Consider the following 20,871-nt stretch of genomic DNA (forward strand, 5'->3'; position numbering starts at 1 on the left):
ATGCGACCCTTTAAGAAAACTCTTGGCAGTTTCTTTAAAAGTTAATCTACATCTGACGTATGATCCAGCAATTCCATCCCCAGGTATCTACCCAAGGAAAATGAAAATATCCACTCTAAAAGCCTCGGACAAGAGTGTTCATTGCCAAATAGTAACAGCCAGAACCTGGGAACAGCCCAGGTGCCTGTCAACAGGAGACTAAACTAGTGTATTCTTCACAATGAGATGCTGTTCATCAGTAGAAGGGACTGAAGTATTCATACACACAGCAGCAGAGGTGAAACTCAGAATCATACTGAGCGAAAGAAACCTTGTCCAAAAAGCATCTACCGATTGGGGCGCCGGGGTGGCTCAGTCATTAAGTGTCTGCCTTCGGCTCAGGTCAAATAAAAAAATAAAATCTTTAAAAAAAAAAAAAAGCATCTACCAAATGTTCTATAGGTGAGGCAGAACTGATAAGTACTGGTGGAAGTTGGAATACAGTTGTGCTTGCTTCTGGTGAGGTGGACTGACTGGGAAGGGACCCTGGGAACTTTCTAGGTTGATGGAGATGTTCTACGTCTTGACAGAGGGACGGTTATGCATTTGTGCATAACAGGTTTGTGCATTTGTCAGTACTAATGGTACTATCCATTTAAGATCTGGACAGTTAAGATTGTTCCATGATTCAGATTTTAAACCTTCATCACAAACAATGTTCTCTGTTGTGCTGGTCAAATCTCTTGTGGTATGAAGTGTACAGAAATTGTGACCCTACTTCATTTTTCTCTGTCCTTCACATTTAGCACACTATTATGGAAAGAAGAAAAATAAAAGAATCGGGAGGCCACCTGGTGGGCATAGCAACTTAGCATGTGCCCTGAAAAAAGCCAGTAAGCGGAGGAAGAGGCGGAAAAATGTCTTTGTCCATAAGAAGAAACGCTCCTCTGCATCTGTTGATAACACCCCGGCGGGCTCACCCCAGGTACGAGATCTGTGGTGTGCCTGTCCAGCCGAGCAGCCAGGAGAACACGGCCGTACAGCACGGACACACAAGGGCCACCTGCCGGCTGTCTGAGTCAGATCCCTGCCCAGCAGAAGGTGGTCTTTGGCTGGGAGCTGGTTTGTTTGTGAATTTCCATGAGACTTTTCTCTGCGTTTCCTCTAGGGAAGTGGGGGTGAAGATGAGGATGACCCAGATGAAGGGGACGATGATTCCCTGAGTGAGGGCAGTACGTCGGAGCAGCAGGACGAGCTACAAGAAGAGTCAGAAATGTCAGAAAAAAAGTCGTGCTCTTCCTCGCCCACCCAGAGTGAGATCTCTACATCACTGCCTCCCGACAGACAACGGAGAAAAAGAGAGCTTCGCACTTTTTCATTTTCTGATGATGAGAATAAACCTCCTTCACCAAAGGTACCCATTTATAAAATACAGTGCCTTTTATTCCTCTCTCTAGAATTCCCCTCTGAGGGCGGGTTGTTAGTGATGTGGGCATTCCGTTTATTTCAGTACAGGTTTCAGTTGAATTTCCTGGGTCTCTCTTAAAAGAATTCCAAATTTAGGAATTTACTTGCATTGCAAGGATTATTTGGAGATCAACTACCTACCAGAAAGAAGGTCTTTCTGAGTAGCTGCTTACTTTAGGTTAAACTCGCAATAAAACTTTCCTTTTTTTTTTTTTTTTTTTTTTTTCCCTTAACTCTGGCCTGTCGTTTAGGGAGAACTCTTGTTTGATACTTTTGATAGATGGTTCTGTGGAGATAAGTTATTTATCCTTTTGATGCGGGTGAAGCTGTTTTGCTTGGTGTATAATATATACATACATGTGTGTTACATAACGCAGACACTATAAGAGTGGCAGTTAAGTCACTGTTTCAAAACTGGGTTGCATTTTAAATATATTGCCTGAACTAAAGCAGCAAATGGTTTCTCCTAAAGATTTAGTTACGCCTTCTTTCTTCCGAAGTAGCATCCTGTTCACTGCAGCACCCTACAGACAGCGAGTCGAAATAGACCAGGGAACAAATGGGAGCCTGAAAAGCCATTTTTCTCTGTTAAATTGTCCAAATTATTTGTGCTGGAACTTTGAATAAATTCTTCCCCACTGATGTTTCTTATTATAAAAGATCCACATTTCCTGGGTACCTGGTGTGTGTGGACCTTGGCCATCTTTGCTGGGAGAAATCATGCCCTAAAACCTAACCCTCCAATCCTGTCTCCAAGGGTTTTGAATTTATAGAGAGAGACTTTTTTAGAATAAAGTAGCTCTGACACCGTTTGGTTTGCTTTGTTGCGGGCAATGAAGGAAATAAGGATTGAAGTTGCCGAGAGGCTCCATCTGGACAGTAACCCCCTCAAGTGGAGTGTGGCGGACGTGGTCCGGTTCATCAGATCCACTGACTGTGCTCCGCTGGCGAGGATATTTCTAGACCAGGTAATTACAGAGACCTGTTTCCTTAGCAAAGGACTGTGGGTGTAGTAACGATTTGTTTACAAGTCTGAGGAAAAATGTTTCTCTCATACAAAAGAAATGTAGTTACCCTTTTAGGAGTCTAGGAGGAGGGTTGTAAGAGGTCATGGTTCCCACTTCCGCTACATTTGAACTGGATGATCACTGTGTTGCCGTTTTTCCCAAGACTTTGTTTCCATCCCTCAAGTATTTGAATGGCTTAAAATCAAGTATGCAGTTCTTAACCGTGCTCTTGTTTTCCAAAGTAATGATTTGCTTGTTTTTAAGAATAATTAACAACTGTAATATGTAATATGTGAGGCTCTACACTGATGATCGGTCTTAAGACAAATAGTCTGTGACCTTAAACAAATACTATTTTTTTTTTTTTTTTTTTTTTGGATAACTGGGGAGATTCTGAACTGAACATGTTTGAAGAGCTCATCCAGCTTTTATGAATGTTACAGAGTAGGAAAACATTGACGTTTATAGTTAATTTTTTTTTTCAGACTTAGAAAGCATCCTCTAAAAAGATGTTTCTTTTGGTTCATTCAGTAGCCAGTTACAAAGCTAGTTCATTCACTGAATTTCTGCAGAGCAAAAACTGTAGAATGGATTCCCTTTTTTTTTTTAAGATTTTATTTATTTGACAGAGAGAGAGGGCACAAGTAGGCAGAAAGGCAGGCAGAGAGAGAGAGAGAGAGAGAGAGGAGAAAGCAGGCTCCCCGCTGAGCAGAGAGCCCAATGTGGGGCTCAATCCCAGGACCCTGAAATCATGACCTGAGCCGAAGGCAGAGGCTTAACCCACTGAGCCACCCAGGCGTCCCTGTAGAATGGATTCTTATACTGGGTAAAAGTTTATCCTTAATTGTGAAGATTCATTAGCATGGAGGACTGCAGGGGGCACTTGGAAGAAACTGTGTGATACTTGGGAAAAGGGGGAAAGTAAGGAAAGGAAAGCAGAGAGACTCAGATTTTGACACAAGCGAAAGGAAACAGGGGCTGTCTTTCCTGAGCTGCCATCCACATGCACATCATATATAATGCATATTTTGTGCTTTAACAGGAAATTGACGGGCAGGCCCTGTTGCTTCTTACCCTTCCCACTGTTCAAGAGTGCATGGATTTGAAATTGGGCCCCGCCATCAAACTCTGCCACCACATAGAGAGGATCAAGTTTGCTTTCTATGAGCAGTTTGCCAACTGAGAAGGACAACCAAAGTGAGCTGTGTCTTCGCAGCACAAGTGCAGCAAATCCTTCTCGCTGCTCTCCAAGCTGCGCTGAGTCAACCCTGAGGCTCTGGGCCTTGCAGGGCTCGGCCTGCTCTCTTTGCACTTTCAGGGAAGGAGGACCCACACCGAAGAAGCAAAAACTGCCTGGAAGGGGCTCCCCAGCCAGTGGGAATGTGGGCATCTCTTGGTCAGCAGATTGCAGTTTTAAAAAGAAGAAGGGTTGTGAAGAAAAGACTCATGTCTGAAGAACGAACATTTCCAGTGGTGTGGCCTGAAAACGAAGAAGAACCTCGGCGGCCGGAAAGCACCCTTATGGTTGTGTTCTTTTTGTTCTGTTCCTTCCCATTGTAGATTGAACTCTTTCCTGGAAAGAGAGGACATAGCTTTAAGTCAGCACTGATTTGGGACTGTGCCTAAGGCACCTCAGTGCTTCATTGTCATTGTGTTTTTAAGCTTTTTTAAATTAAAACAGTTCATTTTGGGGATGCTTAGTGGCTCTAGGGTTTTGAATGTACATTCACACTTTGATCCATTTTAAAATCTATTCTTAGGAGTTCCTTTGTTTACTACCTCTGTTGATGACTGAGCTTACAGCCATGTATAAGGTTTTTTGTATGATGCCATTTTTAAGCTACATCAACACTAAAACTATGACAGAAGCTGGAGGGTGAAAAAAAAACCCAACAAACCCAATACTGTTTGCGTTCTTAAAAATACCATGTGAGCACTTACATGAGTTCCTGGCCTGATCCGAGACCTGCACTGTCATTGTTTCCCATTTGGGCCCAGTGTAGTGCTCCCTGTGAGGTGGTCTCTCAAAAATTGTGGTTATTTCTGTTTAGTTGGTGTCTCCCCATCAGTCTGCAGACGGACTTCAGTGGCTCTTATTTTATAAGTCTACTTTCCTCCACGGTTGTCTGTTTCATTTTGAGAGTCCTCACTTTGGGTGCAAATCAGTAGGTGTTTCTTGGACCCGGTGGAAAACCCATTTCCCTTTCTTTTTCTGTGTCTCCAGGCAGAGAGTGAAGAAGCACAACAGAGAAAATATTTTGGGGGGGCGATGCAGAGCATGGAGTTTCTGTAACAGTGTGTCCTCATGTCCTCAGTGGCCACATAAAGATTAAGAGGTGGTTAAGGATTCTGGAAACTTCTTTGCCTAGTCACATTTACATGTCCTCTTAGTGAAACCTTTAAATTGAACGTAATCTAAAGCCTGAGGATTCCCACACAACAGCTCAACAACTTGGTTTTCTTTTAGGTGTTTGTTTTGGCCCAGTTCAAGCTAACATTAAACTATAGGCAAATTTTCACTTAGGATTGTACTTCAAGCTACTATAGGACAGTAGCCATGCTGTTCCAGCCGGGAGGAATGAGGAAAGATGCACACATAGATTGCCTCCTTTAAATGGTTTGCGTTGCTGAGTGTGTTGTTTGTTTGTTTGTTTTTTAATTATCCTAGTTACCTGCAAATTTATAACTTAATCACTCATCGTCAAGATTTGAAAATGTTTTTTAAAACTACAGACTTGGTGAATTCTAAACAGCTATACAAATATAAGGTAATATTATTTCAAATTTAAACTGATTGTTGGTTTTTCGCTTTTCCTCCCCTCTCCTGTTCCCACCAGTGGACGGACCTTGGCAGACAGTCTGTAGTCTGCACACTCTCCTCCTTAGATGACTCACAAACCACCTTAACGCAAGCCCTTCAGCCAATCCACATGTTAAAGCATCAGTTCTGTGCTTAGGTTATCACCAGATAGACCCAGAAAGAAGCTTCTTTTAAGTAAAAGTCAATACGTTTGAACTTAAGAGACCCAGTTTTTTCAAATGTAAGGCTATGCCTGTGGAAGAGGAGCACATAGAAGATGCTTGGGAACAGTTAGTGTTAAGTACGTGGTCTTGGGGCAGAGGGTGCATAACTTACATAAAGTTCTGCAGAGCTCAGCAGTTAAGGCACTAGGCAAAGGGAGTTCCTTGGAGAAGATCAGTGTTTGTTTTATGTAGGGAAATGAGTTTTACTTCCTGTGAGGGGGAGTTGACCAAATGCAACAGTGAATACGTTAAGTTGTCTCTCTTTTGCCTTCTCCAAAATCATAGTTAAAGGGGGTGGAGCCTGGGAAGGTGAAACTCATGGCCCTGAGTAGTCTCTAATCTGGATATACTCAGGGCTCAGCCAGCTCCTCTGTCTGTACCATGATTGTCCAAGCTCAGCTTTCTCCTAGAGAGAAGCCAACTCTAAGTTGGTTTTCCCTTAATATTTCTTGCATTCTCATGGTGAGATGCAGTTTCTCAGGCAACTGCATTAAAGAATTATATACCCCCCCCCCCCCAGATATTAAATAAGGGAAGGTAATTGGGAATTTGGCACAGGGCATTTTTTTTTTTTAAAGTACACAGTTTAGACTCCATTTCCCTCATAAAGCTGCTGGGACATGGCTGGACGACGGTGACAGTCTAATTACTCTAATTCTGAAACAGATTTTAAACCGGATAATGACTCACCATGTTGGGGTAAAATGTTTGTATATTACACATGGGTACATGAACTTTGTTTCTTAAAGGCTGATACCCTCTTAAATTTAAAGATTTACATTGTGAGGGGCTGCATTTATCTGAATTGCAGCTGGCCCCACAGCCGCCTGAGGTCACAGAGTTTTCCATGATCCATTTTTTTATCCTGTATTGACAAACTTGGAAACAGGTGAATGGACTGTGTAAGCCTCCTGGACCTTGAAGTTGACCGGCCGCTATTAGCCTTTGTGTGTGTTAGGGAAACCTTTTATTGTACATGAAGATTTGCTGTAACATTTTGACTGTATTTTGTGGGCTTCTGGGAACTATGCTATTTTCCTTTGTAAACTGCCCTCATTCTTCTCAGTTGAAGGAGAGTTAAGGTGTCTAATGCAGGGGATATATTACTGGGGCTTTTCTGCCTTTCTTTGGTGATGTAAGTGGCTCCCAGCATCTATGTTGTGGATATATGAGGTCAGGGAAAGATACTTGGCAACTCCTGGAAGAGATGGGCTTCTTGGTAAATATTTCTTGAATTACGATAGAGTCAGACATGGAAAACCAGCTCAGAGCTTGGCCTTTCTATGCCTCTTCTCCTGGAAGTAAAGTTATTCTCACTGCGAGAGAGAGGGCCTTGGACCAAAGTTTCCTGAGGACTTGAATATATTTTACTCACTCTGTTTTATTAATCCTGTTACTAATGTGGTACCTAAATACAGATTAAAAGCTTTAGGAGGACTTAGCTAGGGCAGGACTCAGAACCGTTCACCTCTCCCAAGCCAAAAAGTATTTCTGGGGGACACACAGAACATAAGGAAATTGTTAACAGTTGTTAAGAATTATCTAGATGGGAACTTTGGGAAAACTCACAGATACTTATATTTACTTGGCGCCTATCACCAAAGACTTGTATTGAAGACCCCGTTCACTGGTTTGATTGATGCCCACAGAAGCTCTGAAAGAGATGTTAGGAGCTTAGTCTCAACAGTGGAAACACGTACTAGGTTTGAATACTGGTCCTATATACTAGGGATGGGGTGTGTGTGTGTGTGTGTGGGTGTGTGTAAGTTTAAAAGAGTTCTATGTTATCATTTGGCCTTAGGAAGATGAAGGAAAAGACATCACTAACAAGTGAAGTATAAATCTTGGGAACCAGGGACCCCCCTTTTTAAAATTTGAATGTCTTTGGTCCTGGGTCCACTGTAAATAAGTGCATGTCATGGTCCTGATGCTTTCTCAGAAACCCTGTAGAACAGTCTCCTGCAAAGCCAAAAAGAAGTCAGTCCCTTTCATGCAATTGTAATTCTTCCATGACTTGATTTACTTTACCATGTTCTGTTAGTGAATTTTGATGACTCTCACCCCTTGTATGAGAAGTACGTACTCTGAAAATTTGAATCTACCTAAGCAAGCCACCTATGGACGTGGAGTTTTTGCAGAAGAGTTCTAAACTCAAAGCCCAGTCCACACATCTGGTTCTAAGCCTTCTTACTTGGGGTTTCCCTGTACTTGTCCCAGACCACGGAGGTAGCCTTGCTTCTGAGGGCAGCCTGCAGGGTGAAGATATGAAGGTAGTGGACAGTAAATGCCCTGGAGATTTTCTTGCTTCTGGTGTTTCAGAATGCTTAGATTTTTCATAAGAACCCACAAAACCAGCAGGGGGTAATGGAGAAATAGGCCTAAAACTCCATCCCCTTATGTCTTCTCTGACTTACCACACCATTTGGGTTTGTCCTGGTGCTATGGCCTCTCACAAGGCACGGTTGTAAAAGAGAATCTACAGCTTTGGTGGACAGGTCCTCAACACTAGCAGTCAAGTGTGGACCCTGAGCTATTTGGGGACAAAGGATGATACTGCCTGGTGAGATGATGCCGCCATTGCCAGTGGGGGTGCCTAGTCTCAGGATGTGTGGAAACTCTGTCCAGAGGGGTTTCTACATGGTATAGTCAACCTAACTGCATGCCTAGCTTGGCAGAATGGAGGTGGGCAAATAGTGCTGGAAGGATGAAGGTAGGCTATGGGGGCAAATCAAATCACAAAGCAGATGATTGAAGGTCCTGTACAAAGTTTAGACAAAGCTAAAACTGGACAGTTCCTTATCTCCTTTTGTAAGAAGGCTCTAGGGAAGTGTAGTTTGAATGCTTCGAGATTTTTAAGCTTTCATTTATTTTCCTTTTTTTCTTTTCTTTCTTTTTTTTTGGGGGGGGGGAGGTTGAATATTCTCTAAAGACAATCAGAGGCCTGCTAGGGTGGGACTTCTGGCTGGTTCCAGCACTGTCCTTGGGCCTGTTTCTGATACTAACTTGTTGGAACTGATGCACTTTGTTTATGCTAGCCTTTTTTTTTTTTTTTTAAGCTGCTTGTTTCGAACAAAATGAAATGCATATTGCATTGTATCCTTCCTGCTTGCTGTTTTTCTCTTAATTTTAAAAGTTATGCTATGAGGGTAAAGTATAATTAAGGAGAAATATGCACAAGAATACCTATAAAATAACTCCCATCCAGTTTGATGGGTATAACTTCAAGGGATTAAAAAAAAACTATTTTGGATGAATATTCTGTGGGGTTTTTTTGTTTTTTTGTAAATAAGAGTGTATAAGAACTTGTGGTATATTATAACAGTTTTAAGTGGTTGTAAGAATTAAAACACGTCTTAAGCTATGTTTAACTTCATTTGACAGCAAAGAAGACATCTTGGCCAGAGTAAATCCTTCAAAACTCATTCCAGTGGGGCCTCAGAATCATCTCTGAAAGGAGAAGAAAGTTCTTTCTACTTCAGTAAAATTTACATTTCCAGAATTCTCCCCCCTCTCCTGCTGTCCAATCTTTATCCTCTGGATTTTTGGGTACTTTTTAACTGTAGTTCAGGAAAGGTAGGAGAAGCAGAATTTCCCCATAGCACCTTTGCTCCTGGCTTTGGGGAATCTGCCCCTGATCTCAGAAGAATGCTTCTCCTTTGTCTACATTTGCCTTGGTACAGCAGCAACGGGCCTTAAGGATCCCTCCACATCTGGGTGTGCAGAGCAGTGCTCTGTCAAAAACTTCATTCTTCAGCTCTGTGTGCAACTTTCCTTAAGCTGCCTGTATCTTCAATCAATTAACAGTCTTCTTATACCAGCCCACAGTCTCTCCTGCATTAAGTACTCATTCTCTTACCTGGTTCCCTCTGAACATGGACTGTAACTGTTGAGTATCCCCATAAGAGACCTTCTTAGACTTAAAGACGGTAACACAATTTTCCCTGGCCTATTTATTTTCTTAACCTGATTTTCTGTATTTTCCCATGGTCAATACTTGTGGAGAGTTTTAAATTTTATAAATTAAAATTCAGTTTAATTTAAAAAGTGTTGCCATGTTCTCTGTGCCAGGCACTATGTTGGATTCAAGGGTGAATAAAAACCAGTACTCACACTCAGGTGTGGGAGAGAGACGTGTACCACCGTCTATTGGAGCAGTTGGAGAAGTTCTAATGGAGCAGTAGACACAAGGTCACGTGGAAGCCGTACAGGGAGAGGGAGGTTAGACGGGCCTCAAGCAGTAGCAGTTCATTCTGCAGGGAAAGGGAAGAGTGGCACATGGAGCTGGAATGCCATTTAAGACAGAGGAGCTGTGAAGTGCATCCTAAGAGAAGGGCTAAAGAATTGGCTCTAAGGAGCCAATAGCACTTTTGTTCTCTGGATAATCCGGTTAATTCCTGTTAACCCAGAAAGCTTTTGTAAGCTTTTAGCCCATTGGAATTCCGTGGTGGCTATCTTTTAGGGAAAATTTCCCTAAATACAGTTTTTCTTGTCCTACAAATGTAGCCCAGTGTCTACTGGAGTGAATACCATGCGTATACGGTCATTACGTGGATGCAGCAGGAAGGCTAGGGACTGGAGAGCACCAGCAAGAGGTGTCTGGAGAAAAGCCAGAGGGGCTTGGGAAGTTCCATGAGACAACAGGGACTAGAGGCCCCGGTAGAGGGAGAGAGCTGGTTCCAAAGGGTCAAGGGTGGGAATAAACGGTATGTGTGGAGGGAGGGGGTCCTTAGAGATTCTGCCGATTACCAACAATTTGGCTTTATGATGCATGTTCAAAATTAACAAGACAGGCATATGTTGACATGTTTTCAGTATAAACCTTGTATATTTCTAAACGACATTGATTGGATTAAAATGACCATTTACATAATGTTTAGGGAAGAAAAAAAGTCAACTGGGGCCTGATTGACGAAGATAAGCTTTTGGCCACAATATTCGTACTAACAAGGAAAGTAGAAGGACGCCAAACGTCTGGATGGGAAGGAATATGCCTGTGGGCAGAGTCTCGGTTTATTTTCCTCACCGCCTCCTTCAGGATAATCTAGGATGCTGACTGAAAATGCAGATGATTCCGCTCTGTCTCCGAACTACTGAATCGGAATCTGAGGGTGGAATCCAGGAGCATTTTTAATAAATTCTGCAGGGTGTGAGGGCTTCATCTTGGGAAGGAAAAGAATTTAGTCGCAGATGGTCCCGGGCTCCTGCCTTTCCTACGTGGAGCTCGGCGAGGGGAGGGTGGAGGAGGAGAAGGAGGTACCTCGGGCTCACCGACATTCGAGCAGCCGTGCTCACCTGCCCCGCTCTACCTGCGGCCTGGACGCACGGCCCCGCCCCCACGCCCAGCCGGAGCCCCGCCCATGGTGGGGAGGGGAGAGCCGGAGAGGCCGAGGCCCGCCCCCACGCCCGGCCGAGCCAATCAGGCGCTGCGGTCTCAGACGTCGGGTTACGCGCGGCGGCGAGTGGGCCGCGGGGCGGAGGTACCGGCTCCCGGCTTCGACTCCCGGCCCGGAGCTCGGCGGCGCGGCCCCCGCAGGCAGCGAGGCCGGGCGGGCGGGCTGGCCGCGGCGCCCCGCGCCCCTCCGCGAGGCCCGCCATGCAGGGCCCCGCCGGGAACGCGAGCCGCGGGCTCCCGGGCGGGCCGCCCTCCACCGTCGCGTCCGGGGCGGGCCGCTGCGAGAGCGGCGCGCTCATGCACAGTTTCGGCATCTTCCTGCAGGGGCTGCTCGGCGTCGTGGCCTTCAGCACATTGATGCGTGAGTCCGGGACCCCCGCCCCTCCTGAGGCCCTGTGGGACCACCGCAGGCCCAGCCCCGCCCTGGAGACCCTCCTGCCAGAAGAGTTAAGGCCTGGGTCCCCGGGCCCTTTGGCTCGGGTGCCTTCTGTCCGCGAGCGCAGGCTGGGCATTCCCGGACTAGCGGGAGCTCCCTCCCCCCTCAGGACCTAGGGTCCTGAGTCCCTCGCCTTCTCGAGACAGCCCTTAGTCAGGGGTCACTGGTTCTCTCCTACAGCCCGCACACGCCTCTCTTCCGATGTAACTGCCTAAAACTCGCCGTCCCGCTATCTTGTCATCGCGAATTAAGGCTACTGCACTTCCCAGCCGGGCGTCATGAACCCCCAGCTGGAATAATCCTTTGTGCCCCCTCACAGAGCCTCCCTAGTCTCCCCTTCGCCCTTTGCACCCGCATCCTTAAATCCCCAGTCTGATGCTGGGCTTTTTCCTGCTCCTTCACTCCGCCAAGATTTGCTGACTCCCCTTGGCTTTTAAATCCCGCTCCTTTGCAATACCTGGATTGTAAGGCCATGCATTGCCTTCCTAGTACTACTTCCTCCTGCCTCGCTTCCCCCACCTTTCCCCCAGCTTTATTTTCTGTTTTGGTTGGAGCAGGACCCGCCCAGACTGCCTTCTTCCCTGCTGCTCCTCTTTTCCCTCTTTACTTCCTGAACTGGTCCACCTGTTCCATCTCTGGCCCAAGCTTTTCTAATTAAGTTGCATCTCAAGCCTCCCCTGGCTATTCCCCTGCCCAGCCCACTCTATTACTCGTATTTAAAGTTTCCTTCCTTTCCATGAGACTCGGGCAACCTAATGGCTTAGTGAAGGATGCTGCTCAGAAGGTCTGGGAGGTCACAGAATCCCTGTGCTAAGTCCCTGGGGGCCCTTTCTTGAGAGTTTCCTGATGGAAAAGAAAGCCCCAGATGGCCCCTCTTGAAAACTGGAAGTTCCACCGTAGTTGTCAGGTGCGTCGTGCATTTTGGGGTTGTGTTGTTTTCTTGGTGCACATCCTTCCCTTGATTACAGTAACAGGAGGCTTCAGTTGGCTATGGGCCTAGGAGCGCCCTTGTGATTGCATCCTGGAGGAAGGAAGGGTTACAACGATCTGTACAGAGGCATTAATTCCAGAATGATGGGATCTCAGAACTTCCCCACTGTGCTCACGTGGGCAGAGTGGAAGTTTCGGCAGAAAGTATGCTTCTTTGCACTGGGGACAGATCCTGCAGCTGTGTGCATTTGTCTTCTAGGGTGGACTTGCTGGAGTTACAGCTTTGCTTGTCCTAACACGGGGCTTGCTTAAGAGAATTCTCCCAGGCTTCATGCAGGTAACCCCGAAGAGGCTGTTCTTGGAGGACACTTCTTCTGGTTGCCTGGCCTTGGTAAACCTTACCTCAAGTGCCCGACTGTTTATGTTTGCCACTCTTTCTTTCCTTTTTAGTCTCTACTTGCCTTGCTATTTTCACAGCTGAACAAATACCCACTTGTTCCCACAGTAATAATTTGTGACGACTTAGCCAAAATCAGCTGCTGACTTGGGGGCATAAACTGTGTGTGGGTCTCCCCTCCCCTCCCACTTCTGCCCCCTCCCCCCCAGCTGGCCTTCCTTTCTCTCTGAAGGAACTACAGGCTTACTTTGCATTCTGTTCTCTAACTTCTGATTTCCTAGCCTAGCTCTGGCTATTTCCGTGGATTTGATTGCTGCTGATGGCCCCATTTACTCCTGAGGCTTTGAACTCATGGTTCAGGGAGGGAAATGTGGCTATGACGGGGCAGAGTTGCTCGCTGCTGAGAAGTGTCCCAGGTTGCCCGTGTTCAGAGTGATGGCGCTGGCCCTGGAGTCTTCAGGGACATAACTCACTTTGCTTAATCTTCAGCGTGAGCACGTGTGCAAACCCCACTGCAGTGGGTGCTTTCTGTATGCAGAGACCAGACTACCGAGCGGCCTTTTGCTCAGTGTAAGCCTAGACATGGAGGGTGCCTGTGGCAATGGGCGTCGGTTCCTGGGACAGTGATGAGGACGGTGACAGGGAGAAGGGGTGGAGGAGTGAGAACCCTGTCTGCCCTTGCTGATGATCTCTTCAACTTGTTGGTTCTGTTCTGAGAACGGTGGGGCTTTCCCCTTTGGCACTGCAGGGGTGAGGAGGGAATCTCTCAGGGGCTGCATCACATTTTGCAGTGACTTTGCTGAGGACAAGGAAAAGGGGGAGGTGCTTTCTAGGAAATGCACGTGTGAGCAGTTTGGTTTGCCCGGGCTTTGTCTTCCCAGACACAGCGTCGGTTCCCCAGTCAGGCACAGCTGCTGGCAAGAGGCCAGGCTCCCGTGACAGGTGTCCCGCTTGCTACTCTTGAGGGACGTCTTGGTGTGTTAAGATGAGACCACCCCATCCTTCATCAGTTCCACTGTTTTCTTTGTCGAGCATATGTTGTTTTTTTTTTTTTTTTTTTTTAGATTCCATTTATTTATTTGACAGTGAGAGAGAGCGAGTGAGCAAGTGAGCACAAGTAAGCAGAACGGCAGGCAGAGGGAGAGAGAGAAGCTGGCTCCCCGCTGAGCAGGGAGCCAGATGCGGGACTCAATCCAAGGACCCTGCAACCACAGTCCGAGCCAAAGGCAGATACTCAGCCAACCGAGCCACCCAGGTGCTCCCATCGAGCATATTTTAAATAGCAGTCATCTCTCCTGAGCAATTTTAAGTTAACCTCTTTGGGGTCACAGTCTTCCCTCCTGGGTGCGTTTGTGCCCCCCTCCCCCACCTCAGCCATGGACTCGTTGGCTCTCTCCTCTGACAGTTCCCCTGTCCTGCAGGCAGGTACCGTTCCATTTTCCTGTCAGACCAGCTCTGTTGCATTGGCTGCAACCCTTTCCCTGCCAGATAGGCTGAGGCATTTTTCATCACTTCACATCCCTGAATTCAGTGAATCCTCAGACTGGTGTCTTTACGGTGTGTTGTTGTTGTTGTTGTTGTTTTTTCCTGCACAGAAAAATCACTTTTTTCTCCATTTACAGGTGGTTGTGTTTTTTGCCCTAGAGGGTTTTGTCCTGGAGGAAGACTTCACATATGTATTCTTGTGTGTGTGTGTGTGTGAGAGAGAGAGAGAGAGAGAGAGAGAGAGAAGATTTTGATTCTCACGAGGATTTCTCATGCTGGTGCTTGCTCTGTGTGGGGGTTTTCAGTTGGTCTCAGCCAAGACGGCCAAGAGTTAAGAACACCAGGTGATGTATGTAGCCTTTCTTCAAGCTGCGTGAACACACAGACCCTCCCCAGCCGGCATCCACGGGCATGTTGTAGCATCAGCTAAGACATGGCAGCAGGTCTCACCTCCTAAGCGGAGAGCTTCCTAGAGGCTCCACCTGTGAGAAAAGCTGAACCCACTCAGAGGCAAGCTTGTTACAAAGGGACTTCCCAGTCTGGGTCCTCCGGGTTCTCTGGGACGTCAGCGCAAAGCATTGGTGTCTGAGGAGAAAGAAACGCTTTCAGTGAGGGACCTTGTCATGACCCGCCTGCTGAACAGTCCATCTGGTTTTGGTGGCTCTATCTCTAGTCTGTGACACGATAAAGTCGCTCAGGCCGGAGTCACAGCACACCCAGAGCTCAGCACCCTATTCACTGCAGGGCCGTGGCCCACCTGTCAGCCAAAGGTTGGTGTCAGGCAGCGTGTGCATTGGCATTTGGGAGTGTTGACTCTCAGGACGTGTGGTGCACAGGAAACACCAGCCTCCTTCACCCTGCACAGAGCTCTGGGCTGCAGTATAGACAGAATCGGTTTTTAACACAAGCGGTTTGAGAGCTTGGATAGACCTACCTGCCTGTTTCCGTGTTACAGATGTGGGGATTAGCCGGCTGGAAGAGCATGCTGGTGTTTCACAAAAATTGAGAAATGAGAGTTTTCCTGAGACCCAGAGGTACATCACACACCAGTCTGCCCAGCTTTGAAATCTCAATCTCATACGAGAGTCGCTCTTTTTCTCACACGGTGAACCGGCCTCCCTGTGTCTTCAGTACACACAGACCTGCGGGGGCCACCCTTCCTGGGGTGCCCTCTCCCTACCCTGTCCCAGTCTTTACCTCACAAAATGTCAAACATCCAGGAAAGAAGAGAAGTAATACAGTGATAATACAATATCAGCCCTCCACCTAGATTCAGAAATTGCTCATGTTTTGCCACATTTATCTCTTTATACTTTTTTTTTTTTGCCAGACCATTTGAAGATACTTTGAAGCCAGGATCCCACTTCACTCTTAAGACCTTCCAGTCAAGTCTCCTGAGAAGGGGTACAATCTTCTGCATAATCACAGCCTCGTGATCCTGCCTAAGAACATGTATACCTCCACGAGGTCACCTGACAGCTAGCCCACAGTCACACTTGCCCACATGCCCCATGTGTCTCAGAGCTGGGGTCTTTAAAAACCGTGAGCGGTCAAGGGCCACATGTTGTGTTAGTTGTGTTTTGAAGTCATTTTTACTGTAGAACAACCAACCCCTACGTTCACTCACACACACTTTTTCCTTTTTTTTTTTTTTTTTTTTAAATATTGCTGTTCTGAAGATGCCGCGTCTTGTGTTCTGGGGTTGTCTGGGTATTTCCTTGTGGTGGTGTGTGAGCTGCTTCACAGACCCCTGTGTTCCCTGAGTTCAGTCTGGGAAGGGTTTTAGATTCAGGTAACCTTTCTTACACCAGGAACACTCTGTAGGCAGTGCTGCGTGCTTCCTAGTACAGCATACCAGGCTGCACGTGACCTCAGGTGGCCCTGCTATCAGTAACAGTAAGGTCATTACTTGGTGGAAGGGTGAAGGTCTCTGGATCTCACCCTTGTAAAGGTATGCTTTCCCCTTTGCAGTGAATAAATCATTTCTGGGGGGCTTATCCCTTGAGATTATGGGGATATCCTATTCCCCAGTAACTTTTCACTCAGTGGTCACCTGACAGAACAGTGGGACATAGTGGTGGCCGCCCTGGAGCTGGAGCTCAGGAGAGAAGCCACCTGTCTCTGGGCCCGGCACCCAACACTCAGTAAATACCAGTTTCCTTTGCTCCCTCCAGAGTGCCAGCCTAGGCTGAGGAAGAACATCCCTTCTTCTGTCCCAGGCTGGTATTGTGCCCACAGGGGAAGGGCGGACGGCCAATATTCGCGTGGCAGCTGGTTAGGAATCTTTATTTAGAGAGTTTTCAGGGTTTCTAAACACTGACTTATCTGGTAGCATGTATCCATAATGGTGATCTCCTCTATTTATAGTAAAACTTAATTAATTTGGAGTAAAATCAGGCCAGAGGGAGTTGTCTGAATTAGAGGACAGTCTGGGTTGTAGAATAATTTAATGAAATGCATTTTTAGCCTTTTAAATACCTCTGTTTGTCAAGCGTTGCCCTATAGGGGCCTATCCAGCCTCCTCTGCTTTAATGATCTGTTTAAAATCCTTTGCAATTAGTATAATATTTGCATGAAGATGAAGTCTCTTTGAAGGAATTTTACAGGTGGTTAAAAATAGCAGGCTCCCTGGCTCTGAAACCAATCGGACCTGGCTTCCATTTCTGCTTCTGCCTCCCTGTGCCCTTGAGTAGCCTACCTGTATTTCCCGACTGTTCTGTTTGCTTCCCAGAAGGATGGAAATAATTTTCCTGGGACTGTGGGGATTAGGAAGAATGTAAGGAAGCTGGGATCAGTATCTGGCACGCGTCGGGCCCTCAGTTATCCTCATTGTTACAGTATTTGCATTGAGAGTCCCATCGAAGAGCTTGAGTAACTTGTTTTCTGAATTAGGTTAAACATTTCCCTTGCTATCTTGTTTGCACAACATCTGTACCTTTTAACATCTTTGCCTTTCGCCCTCCTTTCGTGGACTGCATAATAGTAGAAAACTTGAACACAACCAGCACAATGCTGGTGAATTCCAAATTAGCTTGTACCCAGAGCAGGTGGCTTTTAGTAGAGGTAAGGCTCTCCTTCCTTCACCTCACCCTGACCTGTTTTCACCTACAGAGTGTCGCCTGGGCATTGAGGGCAGGCTGGTTACAGGTACTTGACCTGCGTCCCAGGCCCCGGCCTTCTCTGCCCCCAGAGATGTCAGGGCATGGTGCTGGCCCCTAGAACCCATGTCCTTCCGGAAGCTTGCTCTGTACCCAGTCCCCATTGTGCTGGCTCCTGTGCCTGGCTCTTGACGTACTTCCCAGGCACCCTAGAGAGAACCAGGACAGCAAACACGGGCCTGGTTAGTAGGTGTAGAGCTGAAATGGAAGCCAGGCCCAGCAGACTCCAGACCCTCCTAACCACTTCCCCTACCCCTGCCTGCCCTCCTTGGGCCCCTTTCCACACAGGTGCACTCTCTGAGGACCCAAAGCCCTCGCTGCTTCATCTCATTTTTTCCCATTCAAACAAGTCCGATTTTTCTTTCTTAATAATTCTTTTTTATGTCCGAAGTGTTAATGTGGAACTTCAGTTTTATGGCTCTTGATAGCATGAAAGTAGACATTTGAAATGACTTACGAGTCATTTTGTGCATGTCTGAGCTCTACCTGAGGTGCGCTCTCCCAGCCTGGGCCTTTGTGCAGGCTCTCCCCCGGTGCTTGAGGACAGCCATCCCGGCTGGGGACTGAGCCTCCTGGAGCATCAGGGAGGGAGTATAGCTGAGTCGGTTCCATAGCTGGTGAGGAGGCTCTGCACGGCTCTCAGTGCTCTCAGGTTACCTGCTGCTTTTCACAGTTTGTTTCCCTGGTGCTGCAGGAGTGTGGCTAACAGCCTTGCGTTGGGGAGAACCCCGAAGTTATCCTTTACCTCACGGATGCGTAGAGGTGGTCTGGGAGCCTCTTGGACTCCTCCACTACTGGGAAGTGTTCCGTCTAACCCTGGCTTTTCCAACTTGGCGCTGTTGGAATTGGGGCCAGATAATTCTTTGCTGCGGGCGCTGTCCTATGCATTGTCAGGTGTTCAGCCGTGTCCCTGGCCTCTCCCCACTGGGTGCCAGACGTACCCCACCCCCAGGCTGAGACAGATAAAAATGTCTCCAGACATTGCCGAGAGTCCTGGGGCGGGGGCAGAGTTGTATCTGTTGAGAACTGTATTTTTTCAGTTTGGGGGTGATGCAGTGCACTCTCAGGGGAGCCCTAGAGAACAGATTCAGTCAGTACGTGCCCCTGAAGGATGAGAGCGACGCCCTGGCAGGGCTTATGAAGGGTCTGGCTGCTACCTCGACAGGGGACTGCCGAGACCTGCATCCCAGCCTCCAGGGGCTCTTGGCTGGAGTGGGCTGCCCGGACAGTACGCAGGTGGTGGTGGATTGCCTGCGGCTGGGGAAGTGTCCATGGGGGGCCTTCCTCCAGCACAGCACGGGGAAGGGGGGTGGCAATGCAGGAGGTTGTGATCAGGGCGGTTGTCTGGGGGCCTGGAGAGCATGGGACAGAGGCTCCAGGAAGAGGCTTCAAGACAGCCTTCCCTTTCAGCCTCCCCTTGTCCTACAGCTTGGCGCTTATAAAGGAGGGTGAGTTCAATGATTGGGTGGCAAGTCAGCTTCTGCCTTTACCTGGTGCTCCTTTTGGACTGTTTCTCTGCCAGCATTTCCTTTGAAGCAGCTTTATCAGGTCCTTTTTAGATCTCATGGTGCCCCCTGAGGAACCAACCATCCAGCTCGTAGAGGGAGCAGCTCATGCCCGTGAACTGGCTCCCGCTGGTGGCCATCCGCACTGCACCCAGGTGTGGAGGTGGCAGGGCTCTGGCCTGGGTTCTGGACAGCGGCCAGGGCGGGCAAGGCCTGGTCTGTGAGCATGGTCCCAGGCTTTGGTGGGCTGGGGCTCTGCTGAAGAATGTCTCTTAGGAGAAGGCCAGGTGTGAGCACCTTCTGGAAATCCTGTACCTACCCCAGCAGGATGGCCAACCCTGACATCACCTTTGTGACTGTGATGACAAGAGTTCTAAATTGAGTTACTGCAATCCCGTCTTAGTGAATGACAGATCCTCCCACGTTTCCTTTGAGTTAGAGGGTCCTCTTCATCCTAAAGGGTGTGTTGTGCTACCGTCAGGCTCCGCTCGAGCTACTTTGTGTGAGGCTGGGTCTTAACTGGGGCGTGCTTGGGGGGGTGGCATGGAGTGGCACCCAGGGGTAGGAGAGATAGAGTCACTATGCTCGCCAGGGAACTCAGCTATCGTGTTGTTGACTCTAAAATAACTTTGAAAGTCTTGGTGTTGAGTATCTATGGCTTTTCCTATCCCCAGTCAGTGGTAGGTGTCAAGAGCTTTCACAGTTTGTCTTTAGTTTTCTCTTTCATGGACCAAGTTGTATGCCCAGTAGCTCGGGACACAAGCAGAACCAACCTTATATTTTTTATATGTTCCCCTTGCTCAGAATGCTTTTCTTCCCCCTTCCCCCTGCTTTTGTTCTAGCCCCTGGGCTCCTCTAGCCTCTCTTTTTTTTAATTTTTAAAAAAATTTGTGTGTGTGTGGTTTTATTTATTTGAGAGAGAGCAAGAGCAGAGAGAGCAGAGAGAGAAGGAGTAGATGGAGAGGGAGACACAGACTCCCTGCTGAGCAAGGAACTGGGCATGGGGCTCGAGCCCGGAACCCTGGGATTATGACCTGAGCCGAAAGCAGAGGCTTCACTGACTGAACTACCCAGGCTCTAACTGCTTAAGCTCATCAGTGTTCCTTATGGGCTTTTCTGCTTGCTTGCTTGCTTGCTTGCTTGCTTTTTTTTAAGATTTTATTTATTTATTTGACAGAGAAAGAGAGCACAAGTAGGCAGAGTGGGAGGGTGAGGGAGAAGCAGGCTCTCTGCCAAGCAGGGAGCCCGACGAGGGACTCAGTCCCAGGGCCCTCGGATCATGACCTGAGCTGAAGGCAGCCGCTTAACCGACTGAGCCACCCAGGCGTGCCCCACTTTTCCGTTTTCTTAGAAGACATTTTCACTTAATAACATGGAAAATGATGTAGAGAGGTGAGGCGCTGGCATCGCCCAGTTTCATAAGCTGGTAACTCCATCCTGCAGGAGCAGGGCACCCCACCTCTCTTGCCCAGACCCGAGGGCCCTGTCAGCATCTTGGCCGAGGCGGCGTCAGGGGGCGAGAGCAGGTTTTCTATTTAGGTGGGGATTTGGGGCCCGAAACATTTGCGGGTTGTTCGGACGCAGCAGACTTGAAGATAGTGGGTCTGCTGTTTTCACTGCCGCTGCTCCCACCCTCTCTGAGCCCTGCAGGGAACTGGGGTCCAGAAGTGTGGGAAAGAGACGCCGATGACGGGGGACCGGTGCTGGGGTCCTGCTGACACAGTGGAGGAGGTCTGCATGAATGTGTTTTCTCTGTCAAGAACCCTGGTTTGGAATTCTATCCCCAGATTTCTCTGTCAGAAATCTGATCAATTGCTGGCAAAAAAAAAAAAAAATTGCTTTATGAAAGGAGAATTAAGAAGAATATTAGGTTGCTTCTCAGACCACTCAGCAGATTATGTATGGATTTTTTCTTTTTCAACGTGTTAAGGTAAATAACTTACTAATACCCCAGGTAGATAAAAACGTCTTCAGGGAAACAGCCAACAAACGCACTGTGGTCTTGCTATGGACCACCGTAGTTCAAGGGCCACTACTGTGGATGGGATGATGTGCACGGTGGCAGCTGTCTTCTAGTGAGCTTGTTCGCCC

General features: G+C 47.6%; 2 protein-coding genes across 19 annotated transcripts in view; both read left to right on the forward strand.

The window, feature by feature from the left end:
• Positions 1-9,500, forward strand: part of SFMBT1 (Scm like with four mbt domains 1) — a 123,900-nt gene extending 114,400 nt beyond the window's left edge. For 15 of the 17 annotated variants that reach the window (XM_045078955.1, XM_045078979.1, XM_045078943.1 and 12 more), the window contains 4 exons: positions 786-964; positions 1,148-1,393; positions 2,286-2,414; positions 8,859-9,500. In XM_045078955.1, the coding sequence (XP_044934890.1) occupies positions 786-964; positions 1,148-1,393; positions 2,286-2,414; positions 8,859-9,173 (869 nt within the window). In that variant the 3' untranslated portion in view covers positions 9,174-9,500. Of the gene's footprint in view, positions 1-785; positions 965-1,147; positions 1,394-2,285; positions 2,415-3,495; positions 4,148-8,858 lie in introns of those variants that run through there. The other 2 variants (XM_045078996.1, XM_045078998.1) reach the window with 1 other exon arrangement.
• Positions 9,501-10,911: 1,411 nt separating this feature from the next.
• Positions 10,912-20,871, forward strand: part of STIMATE (STIM activating enhancer) — a 52,441-nt gene continuing 42,481 nt past the window's right edge. The window contains exon 1 of one of the 2 annotated variants that reach the window (XM_045079012.1): positions 10,912-11,230. In XM_045079012.1, the coding sequence (XP_044934947.1) occupies positions 11,071-11,230 (160 nt within the window). In that variant the 5' untranslated portion in view covers positions 10,912-11,070. The remainder of the gene's footprint in view (positions 11,231-20,871) is intronic. The other variant, XM_013052826.2, reaches the window with a different exon arrangement.

The sequence above is a fragment of the Mustela putorius genome, unplaced genomic scaffold (genome assembly GCF_011764305.1).
Source record: "Mustela putorius furo isolate JIRA1106 unplaced genomic scaffold, ASM1176430v1.1 tig00000095_pilon_pilon_pilon, whole genome shotgun sequence".
Classification (NCBI taxonomy): Eukaryota; Metazoa; Chordata; class Mammalia; order Carnivora; family Mustelidae; genus Mustela; species Mustela putorius.